Genomic DNA, 26,273 nt, shown 5'->3' with positions numbered 1-26,273 from the left:
GTTGTAATTGAAATATATAAGATGGAAAACCATACATTTTCTTTAAAATTAAACAAGCAAAAGAAGGCTATTTTATGGAGTAAGTGGAAAGAATTTTTGGTCTCTGAGAATTAGTAATGTTAAAATAGATATAATCATATATCAGTATTGTAAATTTAATGTAACTATGCAAGGTCACTATTACACTGAACCTTACCCTGCTGGATTGTTTACTTTTCTCTCTCTCTTATTTGTGGTTCTGTTCTCTCTTCTTTTTCCTTTCTATTTTCTCTTTATGGTATATCATTCAGGTCCTGTAAGCACTAAAAAGTGTATCCTGAAATGCACAAGTCAGCTCAATTGAATGTCATTTTTTTTCTTTCATTCTGTATTGTATCTTTTGACACCCTTGACATAAAAAAATTAATTAAATTTAAAAAGAATAACATGCCAGCAGAGGATGTTTACCACAGAGACCACAAATCATTAAAGGACAGAGAACAAACAATTTATTAAAATAACAGAAAACTGCAACCAAATCCTTTACAATTGTTCAGTTGAGTGAAAGTTACTCTGAAAAACTGTCATAAAATCAAGGAAGCCAAAACAATTTATTCATTATAAAAGTTCAGACCACCACATGAATGCGTGACAGAAAGAGTTTATTAAATCAGTAAAAAACTTCCTAGGAAAAAGACAGACTGTGATTTCCTCCCCAGGGTTTTCTCACGTCTCTCTTGAAAAACTGGTTTCACTTGTTTTCCCGGAGATTAGCTTCAGAGCCTTTTCTGAAGAAGCCAGTTCAGAGGTGAAGCAAGAAGCCTACAGTTTTGTCTTCATTTTACTGGTAAATTAGTATATACTGCTTCATAAATGTATGACCTGACAAGATTTAAAGTGCTGTTAATTTTTGTGCTCATTAATAAAACTTATTTAATCGTTTTAAACAAATTAAGATGTAGACACAGAAAAACTGAAGAGGTTTAAATGGCACTTAAAGAATCATTATTGTGTTTCAAGTGCTGCTCTAGAGAAGGCAGATACTCCTGACACAGTGGATCTGACAATGAATCGTTTTGGACCAGAACAAGCTGAGAGGATCACGTTGAACATCCTGGAGCGGAATGGACGGAACACTTTAGCTGAGCAGCTGAAAGACAAACTCAAGCAAGGTAACATGTTATTGTTAAAATTAAGTTGTTAAACGAGCCATTTAAAAAAAAGAGAAACAAAGGAATTCAATTGTCTATATTTGAAATATGCTAAATTGTGTGACTTTTCAGGTCCCTTTAGCAATTTTTTTTTCCAAGAAAAGCACCTAGAGACAAAACATCTCAGTTATGTAAGGTGACCCTCATTCCCTGATAGAGGGTACGGGGACATTATGTCAAAGTCTGACACTGGGGGTCGCACTTGGGAGCCCAGACACCTGACATCATTGAGAAAGGCCAATGAGAAAATTGAGAAAAGGCGAGCACAATTTGCATAGCTAGCAATGCCCCGGACATCCGGGTATAAATAGGCCAGGGGTGCGTTTGCCAAAACCATAGTTGCTAACTAAGTTAGCAACTTTGTTGGTTGCAATGCAATTTCCCATTGCCAACCAACTAAGTTGCTAACAGGTTAGCAACTATGGTTTTGGGAAACACACCCCAGGATGGCATTTGCTCACTTTTTTTGTTCTGAGAAGTCCAGAAAGCATCTCAATCCACTGAGATTATGTTCAGAGTTGTGGCATAAGGGTAACAATGTCAAAGGGTTACCAAACGTAACAGATACATTCTCTTTCAGTTGGTCACTTCCAAGTTGTGCTGAGGTCCCTAAACTAAAATGCCACAGCTACTTAACTGCGTAATGAGTCCAGGGGGCCGCATATGTTGACAAGCCCAGCATGTCACAACCAAATGCACCTCTCCTCCTCATAACCTTCCACCACCCAAGACTTATGACCTCATTCTCCACATCCAAGATATAATGATATAAGACAGCCAGAGCCTTTTCTCATTCTGAGAAAATAAGAAAATAAGTCCTGGTTGTTAATGTTGGGGAAGTGTTCTGTAACAAAGGTCATAGTTATGGGAAGAAGGCCGTGGAAACCAGCAGACATTGAACATAAATTTAGCTCTCTGAGGTCTGAGGGGGTTTTGGGGCTCTGGAGAAGTTTTGACATACTCTGACATTTGTGCTTTTTTCAGTATCTTAAAATCATTAATGGCTAAAGTCTGATAACACTGTATTTAGTGCAAAATGGGCTACAATAATACATGAGCAGCATGAATGTACATGTTTGTGAGGAAACAATGTTTATTGCATGGTTAGTGAAAAAGTAAAACATTTTTAATCACTGAAATAAGACCATAAAACAGATTCAGAACATTTTTTCACAAGACTTTTGAGAACTGGATGTGGTAAACTGAGTTTTTGCTTCAAAATGATGTGAAAATCCTGTTCACTTATTCACAGAAAAATACAGTATATTGATTCAACTTTTGTAAGACATGTTTTGTGTTATGTGAGGGAGTGGCAATGGCCATGAATATTTAGTGATTCACACCTGAGAGACAAAGTGCCTCTCATAGTGAGCCATCAGTAAGTAATGTGTCTGTGAGGTAGGTAACAAAGAATGTGAGGAGAATAAAATAATGGAGGTTTTGATTATTTGTATTTTATTTACTATACCGTATAATCAATATATACAGTAGCTCTACACAGTAAAGGTCAAGGACACATGATTGAATCATGATTGATCTAAACACAAAGATGTGAACAGTAACACACCTTTGTGCCAAACATTATTTGACTCACTATAAAACTCATACCACTTTTAAATCTCGTGGTATTATATTTTATAGAACATTAAAAACATCCTGGCATTGTGAGACATTTAGATTCAATGAAATGACATATTTAAAAATGTTTCACTTGATTTAATAGATGTAGTCAGGAATTATAGTTTGGGAAATTTCTACCTAGTAAAATGTGTACACGTTATGTCACAATAACACAATAACAACTAACGCAAGTAATCTTACTCATGTAAGATCTCCAGTAGATCAAGCTGCACATCACATTGTGTTCTTCTTCTGAGGTAAATTGTGGGTTATTCCTCTAAGCATGTCTTCTTCCAAAAACAAAAAGTAGAAGAGATGAACTTGAGTAGGCGGGAACCGGCAGACATTGAACCTCAATGTAATAATAAAACAAACAACAACAAAAGTAATAGTCAGCATCTCACGGATAACTGCCACATAAAACATAAACAAAACACAACATGTGACCAGGCCTGGTCCTCTCTCATCTTACTCTGTTGTCACTCCTGCTTTAATCCTTCCAGAGCTCCTCCGTGGGTGGGACTGTGTGATTAATCAAAATCGAATTGCAATCGCGATTTGAGACGTTGCAGTTTACTAATCACAAATCCTGCGATGTGGACGCAATATTACTCTGTTCCAGAGCATATGCATGACTGCCAGCCTTGGTCCCTAAAGCCCGGCTCACACGGTGCAATTTTGGTCATGATTTGGCCGATTGAGACAAATATTGAAAATCCTAAAAGAATCCTGTAATCCTAGGCTAAAATCTGTAGCCTTTGATTGTTAGTTTGACATGTTCACTGACAGCAGATTAATGGCTGTTGCGATCAAATTTAAACTCTAACGAAATTCTGTCAGTGTCAGAAGCTTTGGCACACTGTCCTGCAGTGTGACTTCTCCTACGACAAACATCAAACTGTCTTTGTTTTTCAAGACAAGCTATGATAAGAATTAATGCTAAAGATTTCTTCTAACCACCATGAACTCCGGTGCTCCCATCCTCTGCTCACGGAATTCATCTGATATGTTGCCTTTGCTATGATAAACACCTGGTAATCCGGCTGTTTTTATGTGGGTGTGTAGTGCTAGTTACACTATTCTTCTTAAATACGCCAGTATTGCCACCATTCAGGTACTTTTTATGATAGTCAACATATCAGCCCCATGTGCAATGCATCTAGTGGTCACTTAACGTGTGTGAGTTGATAATGTAAAACTATGTACAAGTTTTCTTGCATGCACCCGTTTTTAACACATCTTGGGCCCTATTTTAACAATTTAAGCACATGGTCTAAAGCACACGGCGTAGGTGCACTTAGCGCATTTCCGAATCCACTTTTGCTAGTATAATGATGGGAAAAACCCGGCACATGGTCTAAAAGGGTTGTCCCTATTCTCTTAATGAGTAATGGGTGTGTTTTTGGACGTAGCGTGCAATAAACCAATCAGTCTCATCTCTTATTCCCTTTAAGAGCGAGTTGCACCATGGAAGATTCGCTATTTAAATGGCGCAATTTAAGGCACACAGACTAAATATGTCTCCAGAGAGCAAACGGATCTGCTTATGTGCGAGCAAATAGGTAGGCTAGGTCACCACTTTTACCACTTTTTTTTTATATTTGGCATGTTTGTGTGCTGCTGTGTTTAATAAGCAAAGTGAATGTGTGTTGTGGACCCGCCCAGATGTGCATTTTCTACTAACGTGCTCTTTAAATGACAGAAAGAAAAAATATTGCGCCATTGACTTTAGACTTTAGACCAGGTTTGAGTCAGTCTATGGCGCAGTCTATCTTCAGTTCCTCAAAATAGCAATGTGCCAACAATGTGCCTGAACACACCTCTAAACACCTGAACACACCACAAATGGGCGCAAATGCATTTGCTATTTAAACAGCGCAGTACGGCAAAATAAGAACTAACATAGATAACAAAAACATTTGGGCCACGACTTGCGTCGCATTGCACCAGGTGTATAATAGGGCCCCTTGACTGTCATACAGTATGACATGAATGACAACTGAGATCTCACAGAGTGACATGATCATCATGTTCGTACAGTCTGACAAGTACAATCCTAAAGGACCTTTAAAAAATCCTGGAGCTTAAGGCTGCATGCCCGTTGCATGAAGCACCTCAACCCATCCTGGAAGCATCCATTGTTAGAACAGTGCCTTTGGACACTGTGTCTAAGAGCTTGTATGCCTCTAAATGAGAGATTTTGTTTGATAACCACACAGTGCGAGCCACATCGCCATGCTCATGTCATACAGGCAGTGCTGAAGTGTTCTTATGAGCATGAGCATATTTCTAGTGGTCAAAGGACAGCAACACTCTTCCCTCAAACCTGGGTTAACAGAATGCCACTGAACTTTAACAGGCACCTAGCAAACCGAAGAGTCAATGGGAAGGGGTGTGGAGTCCAGACTTGCCAATGTCTCACTGGGACTACGTTCAACATACTTGAGGCAGGGTTTCTGCGGCATTGTGGAGAAAGGCTCACCATAGTAGAAAACGTTGTGTCCTGTGATGCATTCGGTAAGGGTTTGCACCACCAGCCTTGTCCCCCAGGTTGGCTGGGGAAACCTCTGATGTATAAGGGAGCCAAAACTTGCCTAGGTTCTTCACACTGGCTTCACCTCAGACCTGGTAATACAAAATGCGAGGAGGCAGAAGTCTGCATCCAAACAGGCTTTGATGCTCCATTTCAGCACCTGTCCATCATGATACCAAGGGCCAGGAATGCTGTTTGAGTAAGTATGACCCAAGGAAGAAGGAATCTCTGTTTTACTGACCAATTGGTGGCCGTCTGCCGAATGGCAGATATCCTAGGTGATTTAACATCCACCTCCTTTCCCACAACAGAAGTGGATCTGGCTGGTCAGCAGATATCTGTCACCGAGGGCAGGCCCCCGCGTCCGCCCCCGCGCCGCAGCCGCAGCAGCCTCCAGCAAAACAGTGTCGTGGAGCCGGGCATGGGAGGGCCGCCCCGCCTGTCTAGGCCGCCGCCAAACCTGGTGGCAAATGCAAGAGGCCCTGAGACAGGCGACCCAGAGATGGAGGGATCTGCTCTTCGGGAGATGATGAACGCACCACTCCCTCCCCTGGAGGAGGGCCGGGTGGAGAATCTTTTGTTTAGTTTTTTCCCAACGTTGGCCGTTTCTTGACAAAAGAGCAATTTCCCTTATCTCTGGGTCCCAGGAGGGCACGGAGAGTTGCGGACGGCCAAGCACCGGACCTCACTCATCTTCCTCCTTCGCCAGGATCTGCGAGTTTTGAACCGGGCCCTTCATCGGCTACCGTTCAAGATGTTAACATCTTCGGAAACACATCTTCGGGTGCGTCCGTCCCCGAGATTGGTTTGCAGTGATCGACCTGAAGGACGTGTACTTTCATGTATCGATCCTTCCGTGCCACAGACCATTTTCTTTTTTTTGAGTTTGAGTTAGGGGGATGTCATTTCAGTGCAGTGCTCTTCGGGCTGTCCTTGTTCCCCCGTGTCTTCACGAAAGTCACGGAGGCGGTTCTTGTTCCCCTCAGAGAGCAGGGTGTTCGCATTCTCAACTATCTAGATGATTGGCTGATACTAGCACAGTCTCGGGATCAGTTGTGAGAGCACAGTGACTTGGTACTCCGGAACCTCAGCCTACTCGGCCTTCGGGTCAACTGGGAAAAGAGCAAACTCTCGCCGACGCAGAGGATCTCTTTTCTCGGTATGGAGTTGGATTCGGTCGAACAGACAGCACGCCTCACAGAGGAACGTGCGCGGTCGGTGCTAGTCTGCTTGAATACATTCAAGGGCAGGACAGCGGTCCCACTGAAATTTTTCAGAGGCTCCTGGGGCATATGGCGGCACTTACACTGCTCGGCCTGTTACATATGAGACCGCTCCAGCACTGGCTTTATGGCCGAGTCCCAAGGTGGGCGTGGAAGCGTGGCACTCACCGGGTCCAAGTTACACTGGCCTGTCGCCAAACCCTCACCCCGTGGTCAGATCTTGTGTTTCTCCAGGCAGGGGTGCCCCTAGAGCAGATCTCCAGGCATGCTGTGGTTTTCATGGATGCCTCCACCACCAGCTGGGGGGCCACGTACAACGGGCATGCAGTCTCAGGGGTTTGGACGGGCCCGCAGCTGCAGTGGCACATCAATTGCCTAGAGTTGTTAGCAGTGCACGTTGGTTTGAATGTCTCAAAGGTCACTTACGAGGCAAGCATGTGCTGGTCCGAACGGACAACACGGTGACCGTTGTGTACATCAACCGACAAGGTGGTCTGCGCTCCTGACGCATGTCACAACTCGCCCGCCACGTCCTCCTTTGGAGTTGGAAGGTTCTGAGGTCACTTCGTGCTGTTCACATTCCGGGCCTGCTCAATCGTACAGCCGACGAGCTGTCTCCTGGGAGAATGGCGACTCCATCCCCTGATGGTCCAGCTGATTTGGAGATGTTTTGGATCCGCTCAGGTAGACCTGTTTGGTTCTCCAGAGACCACTCACTAACAGTTGTTCTACTCCTTGACCGAGGGAACTCTCGGCATGGACGCACTGGCACACAGCTGGCCGTGGGGCCTACGCAAATATGCGTTTCCCCAAGTGAGCCTTCTCGCACAGACACTGTGCAAAGTCCGGGAGCTAGTGGCGCCGTATTGGCCCACTCTGACCTGGTTCCCCGAACTAGTGCTCCTCGCGACAGCCCCTCCTTGGCCGATTCATCTGAGGAAGGATCTACTGATTCAGAGACGGGCCACCGTTTGGCACCCTTCGGCAAGAGCACCGTCTACGAGACACGCTTACGCCTTGAAGTGGAATCTGTTCCTCGAGTGGTGTTCTTCTCACCCCTGAAGTCCCCCGAAGATGCTCGATTGCAGTTGTGCTTTCCTTTCTGCAGCAAGGGCTGGAGCGAAGGCTGTCTCCCTCCACCCTCAAAGTCCAGGTTGCTGTTATTGCTGCATACCATGACTCCATGAATGGAAAGCCTTTAGGTAAGCATGACCTCGTCATCAGGTTCCTTAGGGGCCAGGAGGTTAAATCCTTCCCGGCCCCCCTCCATACCCTCTTGGGACCTGACTCTGGTGCTGAAATCACTACAGCAGGGCCCATTCAAGCCTTTGCATTCAGTTGAGCCAAAGTTTCTTTCATTGAAAACTCTGCTCCTGCTTGCACTGGCCTCCAACAAGAGGGTAGGGGACCTGTATGCATTTTCGGTCGAAGATTCGTACCTAGAGTTTGGGCCGGCTGACTCCCAGGTAATCCTGAGGCCCCGGCCCGGCTACGTGCCCAAGGTTCCCACTACACCCTTCAAAGACCAAGTGGTGAACCTGCAAGCGCTGCCCCTGGAGGAGGCAGACCCAGCCCTGGCTTTGCTCTGTCCCCTCCGAGCATTGAGATGCTACGTAGACCAGACACAAAGCTTCAGGACCTCAGACCAGCTCTTTGTCTGTTATGGAGGCTGGCAGAAGGGGAATGCCGTCTCTAAGCAGAGGATGGCATAACCCTGGCTTATCAGGCACAGGGTGTGCCCTGCCCGTTCACATTAAGATCTCACTCAACTAGAAGTGTTGCATCCTCCTGGGCGCTGGCTCGTGGCACCTCGCTGACAGATATTTCTAGCGATGCGGGCTGGGCGACCCCTAACACGTTCACTAGGTTCTATAGCCTTCGTGTAGAGCCGGTATCCTCCTGTGTTCTCACCTCAAACGGGTAGTGGCACCGAGAGGCCCTGGTTAGTGTCGGCTTGCTAAAACTGCCCCAGAGTGTCTGTACTGTAGACCCTGTTGAGTTCCTCCATCACCCTAGGCAGCTGGATGTGGCGGAACGTCTGGCGCCAGGCCTTCATGATGAATCCGTGAGAACCATGGAAGGCTGGGTTCCATATTGAGACCTAAGCTGTACTCGTATGTGTATAGTCCACGGTATAGCCTTAGAGCCTGTGTTTCCCCGGCAGACTTCTGCCTTCCCAAGAGGGTTTTAATCACATCAGATTTCTCCATATACACCTAAATGGATGCTATATATGTATTTGCTCCCAAGACCTCCTTTGGGAAGGATGGGGCTTCCGCAGCATCCCTGTTCCAAGCGGAACGGGTACGTTTTCCCAGTGTTATCCAATCTCAACCAGTGAGGTAGTGCTTTGACAATGGTGAGTGGAACTACTTGTTCCGAGCCCCGGCCTACACCTAATAGGGGCGCAGGCGGCTCGCACAGGGCACTGAAAGGGGCAGCACCCATGCCGCTTTGGTAGGGATCCCATTTTCTGAAAGGGAACGTCTCGGTTACATATGGTAACCCTCGTTCCCTGAAGGAGGCAACGGAGACGCCACATCCTGTCGCCATTGTTGCTGTACCGCTGCTGAGCTGCCGGGTCTCTGGCTCGGCTCCTCAGCGAAAACCTGGTATGCATTGCACCTGCTGCCTTCTTATACTCACGCTGTGAACAGGGGCAGCTGGATGCTGTAATTGCATGCCAATGTGCATTGGCTCGTTTAGTTTACACTCGAAGTAGGTTGGTCTATCGAAGTGATATCCCATTTCCGTCGGTCACAGACGTGGCGTCTCCGTTCCGTCCTTCAGGGAACGAGGGTTACCATACGTAACCGAGACGTTCTTTCTAGGAGACATATTTGAAATGGTAAAGAGATATCTTTTTTTCTTCCATCTGGTTAGCTTCAATGTCATTAATCCACACCATTTTAATCAAAGACAGTATATACATTGACATATTTGAAGTTGTTAAAAAAAAAAAAACCTGGTACACTAGTTACATTTGTTAAAAAAAGGTATTTCTCTTATACTACACATCTTGCACTTGTAAGTCCTTTCTAGTGTGTTTGGAAAATGAGTTGTATATACAATGCTGGACATTACCCCATAACCCTTGATATTCTGAAATGTTTACTGCTATTTAAATTATAGTTTTAGTATTTACAATATTAGTAAAAGTTTAATGTTTCTCCTAAAATAAAACTGAAGACATCTTAAGACAAAGCTGATATCTCAATGAGACATATAAGAGAATCACCCCTTAGTATCCTGAGCGTAGAGTAACCTCTGTCAGAGCCATAGCCTTGTGGGCAGCACATCAACATGAAGACACACCTAAACCTCAAACAGCATGGGTTCGAATCCCAGCTAAAGGTACTTTCCTGCTCTTGTTCAATTCTCACCTGTTCAGTTGTTTCCTGTCTCTACTCCTAGTGTCCTGGGAGGCCTTTTTTTTATTATATTTTATTTTAATTTTTTTTTACTTGCTGGCAGGGGGGTGGGGATCGTTCTATAAAATGTGAAAAGCTTTAAATTTGATATATGTCTATATATATGTATATATGTAAAGTAGCCTATATATGCTGAGTTTCAGTTCATTTTTGTGACAGGCTTAATTTGTTCACAGAAAGGAAACTGAAATGGCAGAAAGAAACATCCTATTTGTTTTCTTCATTTTACAAAATCACAATGTTTTGTTTTCATTGTGAGTGTAAACAAATAAAAGCAGACCTTTATACAGGGATGCATTATTAATAAGACAATGAGTGTTTAAAGTTGATTCTGCTTGTATAAGGAAATGGTTGAAGTGATTGCGCTGGTGCATACACACACACACAACACACATCAGCTCCAGTATGCCTAACTAGACTGTACAGTTGGTACTTTATCCAAATAAAATTGATATAAAATAAATAAACCAAACATCAGCGGGTGGCCTCTCAGCATTCGCTGTTCTTCTGCTGGCGGCTGGTCATCAAACAGTGTTGCATTGCTGCGGGTGCCCCTTCTGGACTGGGGGTGAGTTGCCTGTATTCATTGTAAGTTCTCCTGCACTGAACCGAGATGTCCGTACTGTAACGGTTCGGTATGAATACATGTATCATTCCACCCCTATATATACATATATATATATATATATATATATATATATATATAGAGAGAGAGAGAGAGAGAGTGTCCCTAAAGGCACATGGTGGTGGAAAAAAAATTGGGGTGGGTGGAAAAATTTGCATTGTCTTGCAAAACTTTTGTGTTCTTTCACAAAACCAGTTGAGTTCGGACAAACACTTCCTGTTTACAGCTTGTAAGTTAGTGGTTTATACAGTTTGTACGTTCACAATGGAGTGGTTCATTATGCACATTAAGCTTTCTCTCCTCATAAAACACTTAAGGGAGGCTAATGGATGAATATATTATAAAATCAAAATATGGGACACAGTTTAGTAATAAAGTATAGCCTATTATGCACAGGAAAGCAGACGAGCCCAGAATATGAACGGAACATGCAATTCAGGATTTTTTCTACCCGGTAGAAAAACATTATAAACTCTTAAGTTGGCTTAATTCTTTGGGGAGGGTTGGGATTCACGTAAAAAAAAAAAAAATTACAGCACCTGTTTCACATACTGATTGATCTAAATTATGTAGACTAGTGTAGATATGTAGCTAAAGTAATTTTCAGATGCAATGGGTGCGACAGCATAAAATGGCTGCCCACTGCTCCGGGTGTGTGTTCACAGTGTGTGTGTGTGTGTTCACTGCTCTGTGTGTGTGCACTTCGGATGGGTTAAATGCAGAGCACGAATTCTGAGTATGGGTCACCATACTTGGCTGAATGTCACGTCACTTTTAATTAAAATGGGAAAAACAAACACTAAACTTGCAAACAAAATAATTTTATATATACAATTTAATAACATATAGCCTGGTTTTATAGGAATAGGGTGTTCGTCGAATGATTGCATGCAATCAGTGTTGATCGCCCCATGAAGTAGCCTATTGGAAGTGCTGTAGCTTTATAGCTAGCCTAAAAATATTAAAAGTAGCCTACATCACACAAATAACATTTTAAGTTACTTCCATTTCTAAACAAATTGATGTCATAAATACATGATCTGATTTTTGTTTTAATTGTCAGAATCTAGCCTATCATAATAAAATCACAAACTATGAGAATGTGCCAGATTTGGCCCACACTCTTGCCAGCCAAGCAATGTATCAATATAAGAATATACAATAAGAATTTTGAACCGATTAATCGCTTAGGCTACTTTCATTTGCTGCATGTTTGAATAAAATATATATGCTAAACATTATTTTATGTTTTTGAAAGGAAAAATAAACAAATAAGTCACGAAGCCTATTAGTCGCATTTTTATTACATTCAGAAATAATACTACCAGCAGGCCTACAGTATATGTTATAATACTGACATTATAAACACACATAGCCTAGGTGTCATGATAAGGGGTTTTGTCAACAAAAGCTTGGTATTAAATTTCATATTTGTTGTCATATTTCTTTGGTGATTTCAAATGTGTCATAAATGTTGTTTCGTTTGCTCAAATAGCGTAATAAAAAGCTTATCTCTCAGGCTAGTTCAGCCACTGCGCATGCACAGTCCTAAGAGCACGTCTCAGAGCGATGACTGTTTCTGTAGCAACCAGAACTTCTAACGGCAGCTGCAGTGATGCGTTGACTTTACAGATTAGCGATTGGCTCTTCATTCAGAACGCCATATTGAGCATTGCATTTTTACCCATTTAAAACTATACAAATGACATGTCTTTGGTATTCTATAGTCTTTGTTATTAACAGGTTATTCTCATTAATTCTTAGAAATATCCTCCATCATCTCATGTCATGAAGAAGATCATATTAGAAATGTTTTAGGAATTGATGGAGGATTATTTTCTCTTGACATGATAATCACATTGTTCATGTCTGTTGATTTCCACAGTCACATTCATCAACTTTGTTCTCTGGACCAGGAACAACTTCCTACAATGTAAGTCACTAAAAAACTAGCAGAAAAACTTGCTGTGTACATGTTCTTCCTGTAGAGGGCGAGTTTTATAACTGATCATGTAATTGATGATTTGCACAGAATATTTTTATGCTGTCATGAGCCACTGACGATATATTGAACATAAAGAGTTTAGTTACATTTAAAGATCTGATTCATAATTCCTGATTCTGGTGTGTTTTTATTTCCTTCAGTTCCCTATCCACTCACTCTGGATCAAAACACAGCACATAAAAACCTCAGTCTGTCTGAGAACAACAACATGATTACTTGCACTGACACAGAGCAGCTGTATCCTGATCATCCGGACAGATTTGATGTGCGTCCTCAGGTGTTGTGTAATGAGAGTGTGAGTGGATGTTGTTACTGGGAGATTGACTGGTGTGGAGATAGAGGTGTGTGTATATCAGTCTCGTATAAGAGCATCAGCAGGAAGAGATCGGGTGATGAGTGTGTGTTTGGATATAATGATCAGTCCTGGAGTTTGTACTGCTCTTCCTCCAGAAACTCATTCAGACACAAAAAGATACGGACTGAACTCCCTGTAGACTCCGTCAGCAGTAGAATAGGAGTGTATGTGGATCACAGTGCAGGAACTCTGTCCTTCTACAGTGTCTCTAGAAACACAATGAGACTCATTCACACAGTCCAGACCACATTCACTCAGCCGCTCTATCCTGGGTTTACAATTTTTAAAAGATCATCAGTGTACCTGTTGATCAATCAGAATAGACTGTAGAGAGAGTCCACCCATAATACTTTGAGCTGCATGATAAACCAGTAACCGTGAGATGTTATTGAGTCTCTTTCTTCTGTCACTGAACATTTTAGAATAAATCTGTTTAATAAATCCTCATATATCCCATACGGAATTGTAATATGCATATATGAAATATCAATATATGCAATATATGCTAAAATAAAGTAAAAACATATATGAAACCTATTAGAAATTGGAACAATTCCATATACTGAAATAAATGTATCCCATATATTGTATATGTTTATTTTGACATATGTCTTATATATGAAATGTCCTAATATGCTCATATAGATAAAAAAAACAACAGCTATATAGCCTATTAGAAAATGGAACAATTCCATACATTGACATATAACTTTGTCACATATATTTTGTATGTTAATATATTTATAATATATATTTTGACACGTCTCATATAAAATTATTAATACAACTTCTCTTTGTATGTGTAATATATCAGTGACATGTCAGTGACGTGTAATTTGTATGTCATGGAGTCTTAGTATGGATTTTACATACAAAACAAATTAAATGTAAAATGTGTTTTTGATAATTATGTGATATATAAAAAAAACCTGGCTTGCAGATATATTTTTAATGTTACTTATTGTCAGGTTAAACAAGGGATGAAGTAGGACTCAAGGATGCAGAGGTTAATCTGCTTTTTATCGGACTTCAAAAATAAATAAACAAAAACCACCCCCAAAACAGTCCAAGCAGTGGCAGGACTGCAGCTCACAGAGTATGACACAAGAACACACAGCCAATGAGAACTCTCAAAGACTGCATGCATAACATGACAAAAGCATGCAGTCGATGAAAAACAACATGCAGAATTTATACAACATGAAAGCATGCAGGTGCTGATGAATGTAGCAGCCCGGTTGAAATAAAGAAACTGGCTGTTGCATTGATGTTTGTGTGTTGTCCATTTTTCCATTTGTAATCTATGGTTAACTCCACAATGCACCTTATTCAGCTCCACTCCACAACACTGTGAGCTACAACAAACAAACAAAACAATATCAGTATTTGCATGGAATTCACAGAAATGAAAAGAATCGACTGACTGCAACAAAATTACAAAAATTAAAACTAACATCAATGATAAACAACTTAATTATGCAAATACATATGTGCTTAGCCTAAAAATAAGCCTAAAAATAAAATATGCCATATAAATACAGAAATATACATAACTGACTTTTCAGCCAGGTACTAAAACAGCCATAGACAAAAATTATACAAAAATAAAATAACAAACGGCAACTAAATTTCTTGAATTTACTTTGAAACTGACTTTGACTATATGTATTTCTGGTGAGCTGCCTTTCAGAATAAAAGTTTCTTCTTCTTACTCATTTTTTATTGGTGGCTTGCAATCACAAATTGAGCATTACCGCCATCTACTGATGCAATGGATCAGAGACTTGAATCCCCTTTACCCCAGACCTATCAGGACTTGAGTTTTCGATGTTAAAAGTCTTTTCTTTCTCTTCTTATGGTGGTTGGCTAACCAGCTTTGGTGCATTTCCGCCACCTACTGGGGAGGAGTGTGAAACGTTGATGTGGAAGGAAAAGAAAGAAAAAAAAAACTAAACACTTCTTATAAGTTATATTCATGTGCTTTTATTCCTTTAATTGACACAAAAATAGAGAGCAGACAGAAATATGGCACAAATTAAAGAGTGCAAAGACCCACCATCCTTAGTTACTGTTGCTATCCCCGACAAACAATGCCGCTCTCACACTACACATCGTTCTCGCGCAGTGAAAAATACATCGCAGAGCAAAGAGGAAACTGACAACACACTGACAGAGAAAACAAAGCAGGTTACTTCTGGTATGAAACAACGTGTCAGGACTCTCAGCTTTCAAATTTTGTCATTTTTAAAGAAATTCAAACAATAAATACCATTTTGTGGCTCTTTAATGTGTCGTAACAGATCACTGTATTGCCTCAGTTCAAACACGTGAACCGATCATCTTTTCATATTTACATAGAGCACGAAAGGAACATGAGTAAACATCAAAAAGTATTTTATTTTAAACAGCGGAACACACCATTTTTCAAGTGTATGTCCACCGAAGTTAATCTACTCTCCTGTCTGATTTGTGGTTAAGGCTAGATAGGATACAGCTGCGGCTACTGGGCATGTGTATTTACATATTTGTAAACATGAAACCCATGAAAATGGTTTAAAAAGCTCATGATGCCATAGTTTTATCACTTTAGAGTGGACTTTAAATGGCTTCTGCTGCTGACCTGCATCTGCATTAATAATTTGACAAATGTGATGACATTATATATTTGTTCATGTACTCCTTTTTCCATTAATGCTGTGATTGTTTCACAAGGAGACAATGAAGTGCTGAGGTCAGTAAGGCATCTCGTCACTGTTGACGTGTTACAATACATACAATACATTTTGATCGCTGCTGTAGAGAATAAGTGTTTATACCCAAACAATAAATTTTATCCAGTACTTCTGTTATTTAAATGTCTGTAACAGAAATAAGGATGTGTGGTTGAAAAGACTGTTTATGCATCTGGCCCCTGCTTATTAATTGTGGGTCTGTTCTGATTGTTCTAACTTTTTATCTTAACAGGTCCTTTCCTGGATTGGTTGCGAATCATGGAGGCAAACGACATGTCCTGTGCCCATTACAACAAACAAACAAAAAAATCTAAGTTAATTTCAGCCTGTTGCCGGCCCTAGTGGTCCAGATCAGTTGCTTCATAAACAGGCAGGATTAGGAGAACAGCCATTTTAGATGAGAAGACGACTCATCAGGAGGTACAGTACATAATGCAATGTGCCATTACACTCCTTGTCAAAAATAATCTATTCATATAACCAGTCATGGTTTCTCTTTATTTTGATTGTCCCTTTAACACATTCTTTTGACTATAAGTAACTTTGCATCTACATATCTACTTTACTTTAATTAGAGTGTTAGTAGAGTATTAGAAGACTGGTAGGGTTCGGGTTAGAATAAGTTCACATGTACTTGCAAAGTTATTTATAGTCAGTAGAATGTCTGTTGGGAGATGTGGAAGATTTTTATTAAGCAAAATACAAACTAATCAAGTATAATCAATGTGAATCTAGCCATTTATGTATCAAGTTATTCTACTGTTATAATCATGTATCTTCCTGTGTGTAGAGGCCTGCATGAGAATGGAATGTGCAGAGAGTGCAGGGGTACAGTATTTGGTGAAGCTGCACACTCTATTTGGACATTAGACAAAATATATGATGAAACCTCCTTGGTGCAGACATTACAAAAATACAGTATATGGTAAAATTGCACGCCCTGTTTTGACATTAGACAAAATATATGATAAGGCCTCTTCCTTTCACTTAAAATAAATTCTACATCCTAAAAGCAGGCTGAAGACACAGTCAAAAAAGTTAAAAGAGTTGATAAACAATAACCATATGTATGAAATGTATTAAACATGGGCACGCCTTCAGAAAGCACTGTATAAAAGAGAGTACAGACACAGACTCTCACTGACTTGAATCCAAAACTTGGTGGGGTGACGGGAGGGTCACCGTGATTTTGCCAAGTAGGATGTGATCCTGGATCAACATTTCAGTTAACCTATCACAACCCTCTGATGTCATCAGTGTGTGCCAAACAAACCATCGTCAATCCATTTTTGAATCTTTCCCTCCTTTTTCCACACAGACAGACCAAAATATTCTGTCTTTCTTCTTTGTTTTCAACTTCCTTGTAACTCAAAATGTAATATTATAAATGTATTTATGACATTTAAAAAAATACAGGAAATTCAATACTTGCATGAGTGTAATGAACAACTGCATTTAACAAGTATGTGCAGTTTAGCTAATGTGCAAGCATTTCCCTCGCCTTTGTAGATGTGTGTGAGCAGTACAATGAATTTAGGAGTGTATGCGCGAATAAAGAGTAAATTCATAGATTATATTTTTTTATTTTTTTTATTTACGGTCATAAAAAGCTTGAGGGGTGGGGAAGGGGTAACTGTGATATGGCTTGTGATTATTAAGATACAAAAGGCTATGATTTAATTAAATATGAGCCCTTCTTCATAGTAAGAATGTTGCGCTTTTGCATGGTCTACAGGTTTGCCGTTTCATAGCATTTTACGATCCATTGTGCATTAATGCCTAGTGATCGTATATGATCCATATAACCATTATATCCAATATTGATGAATTATTGCAATGTTAACTTTATGGAGTTGAAATTTTGAAAAATGTTTTAGATGGTTATGACAGTGCATTATTTATCTCCCTTGTGTGTTTGAATGAGCAGCTGGAAGTAGAAAAGACATTTCAAAATAAAAGTTCTGTGTATGTTGGCATGTTGATCCTGGATCATCACAATTATTTCAATAAGTCTAAATTTACTAATGTTGTTCCAGGACAATCATAATCATAATCAATATAGACTAAATTCATTAATGTTGATCCAGGACCATCATAATCATAATCAATACAGTTTAAATTCATTAATGTTGATCCAGGACCATCATAATCATAATCAGGACAGTCTAAATTCACTAATGTTGATCCAGGATCATCATAGTAAAAATCAATACAGTTTAAATTCACTAATGTTGATCCTGGACCATCATAATCATAATCAATACAGTCTAAGAGCCACGATAAAAAAAACTCTCCGAAACTTGTACGAACCCGGAAGTAAGATTTTTGGCACAGAAATACTCATATGTCCAAATAGTTTTTTGAAACTTTGTTAAAGAGTTGGACATTAGACAAAATGTCTAACGATTTCCCCACATTGGCTCATGGATTTTTCATGCTTTTTGGACTAACGTACCGTTTTGATCTAAGTTCCCCAAAATAGTTGGACAATACCTTTGATGGTCCCACTTTATATTAAGTGGCCCTAATACCTGTGTACTTACATAGTAACTAGTACTACGTAGTATGTAACCACAGTGTAAGTACACATTGGTACATAGTATCTAGAGCTGTAATATTTCTGTAACTACACACATATAACAACCCTCCGAATGGTTTGTGTAAGTACAAATGTGTAACAGGACATATATAACTACATTTTGTAACAACAATATGTATAAGAGTATTTGGAACCATTTGATCCAGGGGGTGGAGATTGGTAGGTTTAGGGATATGTAAAGTGGGAGGAGTTAGATCTCAAGTTGGTGGAGTTGGTGCACCACTTTAATACCAGTGTACTTACATGGTAACTCCTCAGGAACTGTCCACTTAATATAAAGTGTAACATTCTGGACACCAACCACAATTTATATGTAAATCCTAACTTGCTGTCCGCTCCTGTGTAACATCAGAGTAATTACATGATAAATCTAATATAAAGTGTAACACTTTCTTTACCAAAAAGTGCTGTTAGTCCTGTTACACATTTGTACTTTCATTACCAACGAATGTTGTTACCAATGTCCTGTTACACATTTGTTCTTACACATACCATTCAGTGGGTTGTTACATAAGTGTAGTTACACAAACATTGCGGCTGTAGACACTTTGTATCAATGTGTACTTACACTATGGTTACATACTATGTACACATCTAGTTACTATGTAAGTACACAATTATTAGGTCCACAATATAAAGTGGGACCCTTCCTCCTTTTACAGGAGTCTATCACCTAAGTGGAAGTCAGCAAAGCAGACGTCATGCTTTTTTGTCTTTAAATTTCAGTTACTTTATGGAGAGACAGCCATGACTTTCAATGCACATCTTCTCACTCACCTGACCTCACTCAGTCAGTGAAACTGTGGAATCCATTGTGGGCACAAACCGCTTTTGTCTTTGAAAATGCAAACGGCAGTCTGTTGAAGTTGGTCCATGGAACCAAATGTGTTGCTGTTCAGATTGTCAACAAGTTTTTAGTTGCATAAATCCTTGGCATGCTTTGCAACAAAACGTTTGATCATTGACCATGTGTTAAAATTCTGCCGAGAATTCAGTGAATATCCGAGAGTGCAGAAATGTCTGCGGTGGCAGGAAACCACAGTTTCAGACAGTGGCACAAATGAATGCCTTCATCTCAGCAGAGAGACAAGTGCCGGAAACTGTACTGATACACAATAGGATGGTACATAAAGGTCTGATTTACACCAGCAAGGCCTAGTGTCATGCTAAGAGAAGAAGGGAGAGCTGCATTTAATTAACAAATGGATGCCATGGTGAAATACAGAACACTGTGTCATTTACAGCAGAAGTGGGGACAGAAATTGCCCTGTTCTTCAAGAGATTTGATTCGCAGCCCATCTTCACACTTCCTCAGAACTCTGAGGCCACATATTAAACTCATTAGAGACAATCAGTCCTCTCTGCAATTGGTCCCATTAAACAGCATCAGACAAAAATGTTTTAACATCTTTTCTTCAGATAATATCTTTATTTGTGACTTTCCAAACTCTTATGAGATATTAAAGCAGTGTAGAAAGTGTAGGTTGTGTGTTGGAGTAGGAGGTGGGAGTGAGTGAGGGGAGAGAACAGACTGACAGTCACACAGAAACAGAGCATCAATACATGAAAAGAGCTGCACTGTGACACACCTACATCTACAATTCCCCAACCCTAGACTACACACAACCACTCTTCCTCATCAACATGCCCTCACCAAACCTCCCACAGCCATACAGCCACAACCCACAAACCCACTCATGCCACCACACTTTCCTCACCCAACCCACACCCATACACCCTCCTATACCCTCTACACACATCCACAGCTCTCACATCCACTACCTCTCACCCAACCAACTTCCAAACTTTGCTAGATACTGCCTACTCTTGTAAAGAATCCTTAAAAAGCACATGAGAATTCATACTGTAAAGCAGTCGTTCACATGTCCTCAGTGTGGAACTGGTTTCAGACGTAAAACATCTCTTACTAATCACATGAGGACTCACACAAGATCACAGTTTTATATGTCATAAGTGTGGAAGGAGCTTTTCAGACAGCAAACACTGTAAGAATCATGTAATACCTCATCGAAGAATGCCTTTTATGTGCCATCACTTTGTAAAAACTTGCTCAGACAAAGCGAACTGTAAGATTCACATGAGAATTCACAGTGAAGAGAAGCCTTTCACATGCCATCACTGAGAAGAAATTCAGATCGAAATAAAATTAACAGTCACATAAGGCGTCACACTGAAGAGGAGACGTGCACTTGTCTTAAATCAACAGTTCACCTCAAAATGAAAATTGTCATCATTTACTTATCTCAAGTTGTTCCAAACCTGTATGAGTTTGTTTCTTTGATTTATGACCGTCTAATTGGACATAGGGAGGCGCACATGCTGATTTCTCACCTGAAGACCAGCATCCTTTGAAATACTCCACAGACGCTGGAGAGTGTTGATTTAGTGTAGTTGAGATCAGTGAATCTGTATGTAGTAGAAAAAGTTAGCAAGTTCTTATAGTCTGGTGTAGAGTGGTTTTATTTCTTTTTTCTCTGTAGTTCTTGTATGTTTATTTTTTTTCTTCAAGAAGCTGACAGATGTATAGAGGAGGAGAGGATTATGATATCGTTTTCTTGTCATGCAATTCTCTTTAAACGATTTAAAGACATTCATTAGTAGCACTGATCGCTCATTGGTCAAGGAGCAGTTTAATACAGTGCAGGTTTGATGTTTGCCCAGTACGCTATGTATTTTGTTATGCAAATTTAGATTGTACCAAAGTGTGAAATATGCTGTTATAGAGTGATATCACACAGCTACGAGTATGATACTGCATTTATACAGCAGTTCAACAGCACAACTGTAAACAAATAAGAAATAACCACAGTATGTCTTGAAAAAAAAATAAATTTGTATGCAGAACTACTTCCTTCAGCCACAGACTCAAATCTCAAGAAAATGTCACTTCAGAACAAAATGAATTGTTTATTATTTATGTAATTAATTATGAGTGACCCCTGCTGGCGTTATGTTGCATTGTTCACCTTTAATTTTGAGGCCACACCCTTGCCGCTGTCAAAGAAACTCTCATATGGGAGATGTGTTGATGTACGTTTGTGTGAAATGCTACAGTTTCTGAAGAGCGAGGGAATATTACTGTTTATTATTTTTTTGTTTGTGGTATAGTACTCTCCATTGGATGTCCATCGGAATATGTTGTGTTAAAATATAAACAACACAGCGGGACACCAGTTCCTATTCTCTGTTTTTATTTGAGATCCATAAGATGAGCCACGTTACACCTAGGAACATCCTCTTGCTGTTTGCTGTCACTGTCAGGAATTATTTTTAAGTGCAGTAGTTCTCAATCCTGCTCCTGGGGACCCCCTCTCTGCACATTTTACATGTCTCCCTATCTAGCCACAGCCATATCACCCTGCAGCCCAAGACTGGTTGCCCACTGAAGCTAAGCAGGGCTGAGCCTGGTCTGTACCTGGATGGGAGACCTCCTGGGAAAAACTAGGTTGCTGTTGGAAGAGGTGTTAGTGAGGCCAGCAGGGGGTGCACACCCTGTGGTCTGTGTGGGTCCTAGCGCCCCAGTGTAGTGACGGGGACACTATACTGTCAACAAGCACCGTCTTTTGGATGAGACATTAAACCGAGGTCCTGACTCTCTGTGGCCATTAAAAATCCCATGGCACTTCTCGTAAAGAGTAGGGGTGTAACCCCGGTGTCCTGGCCAAATTGCCCCCTTGGCCTTTGTCAATCATGGCCTCCTAATAATCCCCAACCACTTGATTGGCTCTGTCTCTCTCTCCTCTCCACCTGTAGCTGGTGTGTGGTGAGCGCACTGGCACCGTTGTCCTGTGGCTGCCGTCGCATCATCCAAGTGGATGCTGCACACTGGTGATGGTTGAGGAGAGACCCCCCCACATGATTGTAAAAGCGCTTTGGGTGTACAACAATACACAATAAAAAGCTATATAAATGCATCATTCATTCATTCATTCATTCATCTATTGGTAGATATCTGTTGGTACAATATGCATCACATGACTAAACATGCATCATCATTTTCAAAAGCCTCCATTTTCATGGTCCACACTAAAATGCAAAAACTGTGTTTTTAAATTCATCCACTTTGAAAAAAAGTTTTCCTTGACAAAAACGCTGTCTCAGTGTGGACAGAAGGCCAAAGTGGAGAGAAAAAGATGCTTTTTCAACCGAAAATGTATTAGTGTGGACAAGGCCTGTTTTAGCAAAAGGATAGCATTTAATGAATTTACTTTAAAAAAAAAAAAACCACATCAATACATATTTGTGTTGTGTGGTAACTGTTTTGTAAAAGAAATAAGGTACTCGAATTATGCTGTATTGTCAGAAAGTCATGGCTTACAGTGTTGCAGTGAGTCCACTTCGCATCGTGCCTAACAACCTTCAGCCATGATTTATCCACAATACAGCACAGCCTCTCATACCTTATTGCTTACTTATGAGAGCAAAATTGACTGAGTGAGTGTGATTACCTGCATCTGATACAGCATTCATTCTTCATCTCATATTCAAAATAAAACATTAGTTTGAATGGCCACTGAGGAATGGCCACTATATTTGTCATAGTTTCCTTTCAACTGTTAATGGTGATTTCCAATGATAATGCTGCTCAGTGCATTTACAGGTTGCATCTTACAAGGTGTTGTTTACAGTAAAAATAATATCCTATTTCAGTCTCTTTCAATATTAGTTTTTTGAGCAGCAAATCAGCATATTAGAATGACTTCTGAAGGATTATGTGACTGAAGCATGGAGTAATGATGGCAAAAATCAGCTTTCATCACATAACTAAATTACATTTTAAAATTTATTCACATAGAAAAGTTCTTTTGAATTGTATTATTATTTCGGAGGTACAAGATGTAAAAGCTGTAAGATGTAAAAGATGTAAAAAATCTTACTGACCCCAAACCTTTGAACATTTGTATAAATTGTAGTTATGGTGGTCTATGTTCTTCCCACTTAAATGATACTGTGGCTTATATAGTCCATTCCGTAGAGACTGTGTTTTTCCTAAATAAGGAGGAGAAATATGTTTACCGTGGGATCTAGAATAAAAATATTTTGTGATTAAACCAGATAACTATTTTTCTGGTAACTATTGGTAGTATTCAGGATATCAAAGTTTAGTAAAAGAGGCAGAGCTTTTTCACATTCTACTCCTAAACTCCTTCCTGATTATTATGGAGTGAGTGAGACAAGAGGCATGCAGATCCACATGCAAAGCTTTATTCCAAGACTTAGTCAAACAGGCAGGATGATAACAACAGCAAACAGGTACATTGTAGATTCATAGACAAGACAAAAGAGTAATCCAGGGACAGGCGTGGGTCGATCGGCAGCAACTATAATCCAGAAGATTATAAAATTAAAAGAAGATTAAAGTCTGCCAGATGATGCAAAATGGTGTGTTTTGCATCATCTGAATATTGTTAATTTACATTTTACAGACATTGTGACAAGAACATGACTTTAAACACATGACTTGTATTATCATAGAGCTACTGACATATGGACATTACTTTGTTGCTAGAACATACTCCCCAGTGAGTCACAGTCACCTCTGACTGATTAAAGTAAATTTTTTATTGTAAATCTTAAAACATGCATTTTTTGTAAACCTGTTTTCAAATGCTATATATTGTGAAAAGCGCGGTGCCCTTACAATAGTTAACCATGGTTTTACTATAGTAAAACTACTCTATTTCAACAAACTGCACAAGTTATATTTAGTTAATGCAAACCAAAATCTCTGAATCTCTTCAATGGATGAATTTTTCATATTGTCTCCCAAGGATAACAGGATCCAAATTTTAGACGTCTTCAGATATATGATGTAATAATTTAGGCACATGCTACCTTAATATTTATTCTATGAAAAAATCACTCTCAAAGTCTTGGGGTTTTGATGCCAGAAGACAGACTTAATTATCCGAGATAAAAAGCTGTTGGTCTGCAGTGCTAGATCAGTTCTAACACTCTTTTTATAGTTCACACAGTCGGATATATGCTTGACCATCAGAAATTATTGTAGAATAAAATTGTTATATTCGCATAGATTATACTTGATTCTTTTATATTCAGCTTAATAAAAGATTTCCACACGGGCTGATTTGTTTTGCACATATCTTCTGTATACTGCACTGGCTATGCAGTCACTTTCCCTCACAAATTTCTTGCTTTTTTCACCTTTCCCCTAATCAATAAAACGTTCAGTTTTATGTCTACACATGACCTGACCTACTGCTTGTCCTGCAGCACTGCTCAACTGACTCTTAAATATACTTGTCATTAAAGAAGTCATGTGTTCAGAACAGGAACTGATGAATTGCTCAGACACATTCTCAGCGATAATCTGTAGAAGTTCTCCTTTAAGGCGTTGTACATCCTGTAAATGATGTCGTCCATCTTGGTCATACTTTCTCATTTCTTTCTGAAGCTCGCTGACACTCTCCAGTAATTGAGGAACAAATTTCTGTTGTATTATCTCCTCTGTTTGTACAGCATCCAATATTTGAGAGAGAGCTACAGACCCCTCAGCTACTTTCAGTGCCAGAATTGCTGTTTCATGCACACCTGACAGTTTCGCTTTATCCATAAGATCTGTTGCTGCTTCACACGCCTCATAGAGTTTGCTGATAACATCCTGTGCTGTGGTACAGTCAAGTATGAGGTGAGGTATTATCTCTTCGCAGAGCATGCCAATTGATTCTTTTATTTGATTTTCATATTTCTCGTCAATTTTGAAATTCTTTTTTTTCAAGGCTGCTTTTGGAATGCCTGAGCTAATGAACTCGACAAGAGTTTGTTCCAGTTTACTGCTCTGCTTCACTGATGAAGTAACAACATTCTTAAAGCTGCTTTGTATATTCTTCTTTAAGACATCCTGAAGTATTTCATTGGCTGCATAGTTCATGCCAGTGTGCACAGACTGTTTCACAAGTTCCTTACTTGCATATTTAGTTGCATATTTGAAGTTCTGTTTGAGCACTGTAGAAGAGGTCATGGTTTTCAGTGTAGACTTAAAAGATTCCTTACCAACACATGATAAATCAGACTGACAACTTCCTTTGAATGAAGTAAATATTGCGTTCCCTGATTTGATGAAATCAGATGCAACAGAAGAGAAGGACTTTGAACCATTGAGGAGACTTTTTGTCACTTTAAACACACTGGTTACTGATTTCCTGATAACACTAAAGCCAGCTGTTAACAAAGAAAGCCTAATGCTGATACTCTTAGATATTGCCCATGACACCCAATCGAAATCAAAAGCCCAATCCAAACTGGCTGGCTGTTCCAAGTGTCAGTGTACAAACAAGAACCCCAGCGAGAACCTGTACCAACCCCAGTATAAAACATATCAAAGCATCTAAGGAAAACTTGGGCTTCTTTTTCACCTCAAAAACAACACAGAGGCCATAGTCGTACATCGATCTCATCTCATTAGTGATGATTAAGTTTTTTTCTTTGGAGAGTGTGTAGACTGAACAGTCCTCTGTAATGGCATCACTGTTACTTCTCTCCAGCTCTTTAAGTTTATCCAGTGTATTATCAATGTATGTCTTCCAAGACTTAAATATGCTCATTCTGGCCTCCATTTGATTCTGAAAGTTGTTGTTGTTGTCTGTGCTCTGATTTTTGTTACCAGTGACTGGTAAGTAGCCTGAGACCATTGTGTTTGAGACTTCTGAGATATAGACGTCAATGGATTTCTTTGCGTCTTCCAGCAGCTTTATAGCATCTTTTTTATAGTTACCCCTGCGGAGGTTGATGGTAATATATGCCTGGTTATAGAGTGCCACAGCCCTGTAGTGTGGGTCAGAGTTTACGACTCTTTGCCAATAGGATTTAGCACCATAATCAGTGGATTTGTTTAGGTTGTGTAGATCAGTTCTTACAATTGCTTGTTTGAAAATCAAATTTAAGATGATGATGTTTAAAGCAATCAGGCATTTTATTG

At 40.0% G+C, this 26,273-nt stretch overlaps 1 protein-coding gene across 1 annotated transcript; it reads left to right on the top strand.

The window, feature by feature from the left end:
• Positions 1-675: 675 nt before the first annotated feature.
• On the top strand, positions 676-14,250 carry LOC109068062 (stonustoxin subunit alpha-like). The gene is made up of 4 exons (XM_019084931.2): positions 676-826; positions 1,000-1,151; positions 12,508-12,555; positions 12,768-14,250. The coding sequence occupies exons 2-4, from the start codon at positions 1,046-1,048 to the stop codon at positions 13,310-13,312; spliced, it is 699 nt and encodes a 232-aa protein (XP_018940476.1). The 5' UTR covers positions 676-826; positions 1,000-1,045; the 3' UTR covers positions 13,313-14,250.
• Positions 14,251-26,273: the final 12,023 nt, after the last annotated feature.

This window comes from Cyprinus carpio, chromosome B4 (assembly GCF_018340385.1).
Source record: "Cyprinus carpio isolate SPL01 chromosome B4, ASM1834038v1, whole genome shotgun sequence".
Classification (NCBI taxonomy): domain Eukaryota; kingdom Metazoa; phylum Chordata; class Actinopteri; order Cypriniformes; family Cyprinidae; genus Cyprinus; species Cyprinus carpio.
Note: the sequence above shows the minus strand (reverse complement) of the source record. Positions and strands in the feature narration are given on the sequence as shown.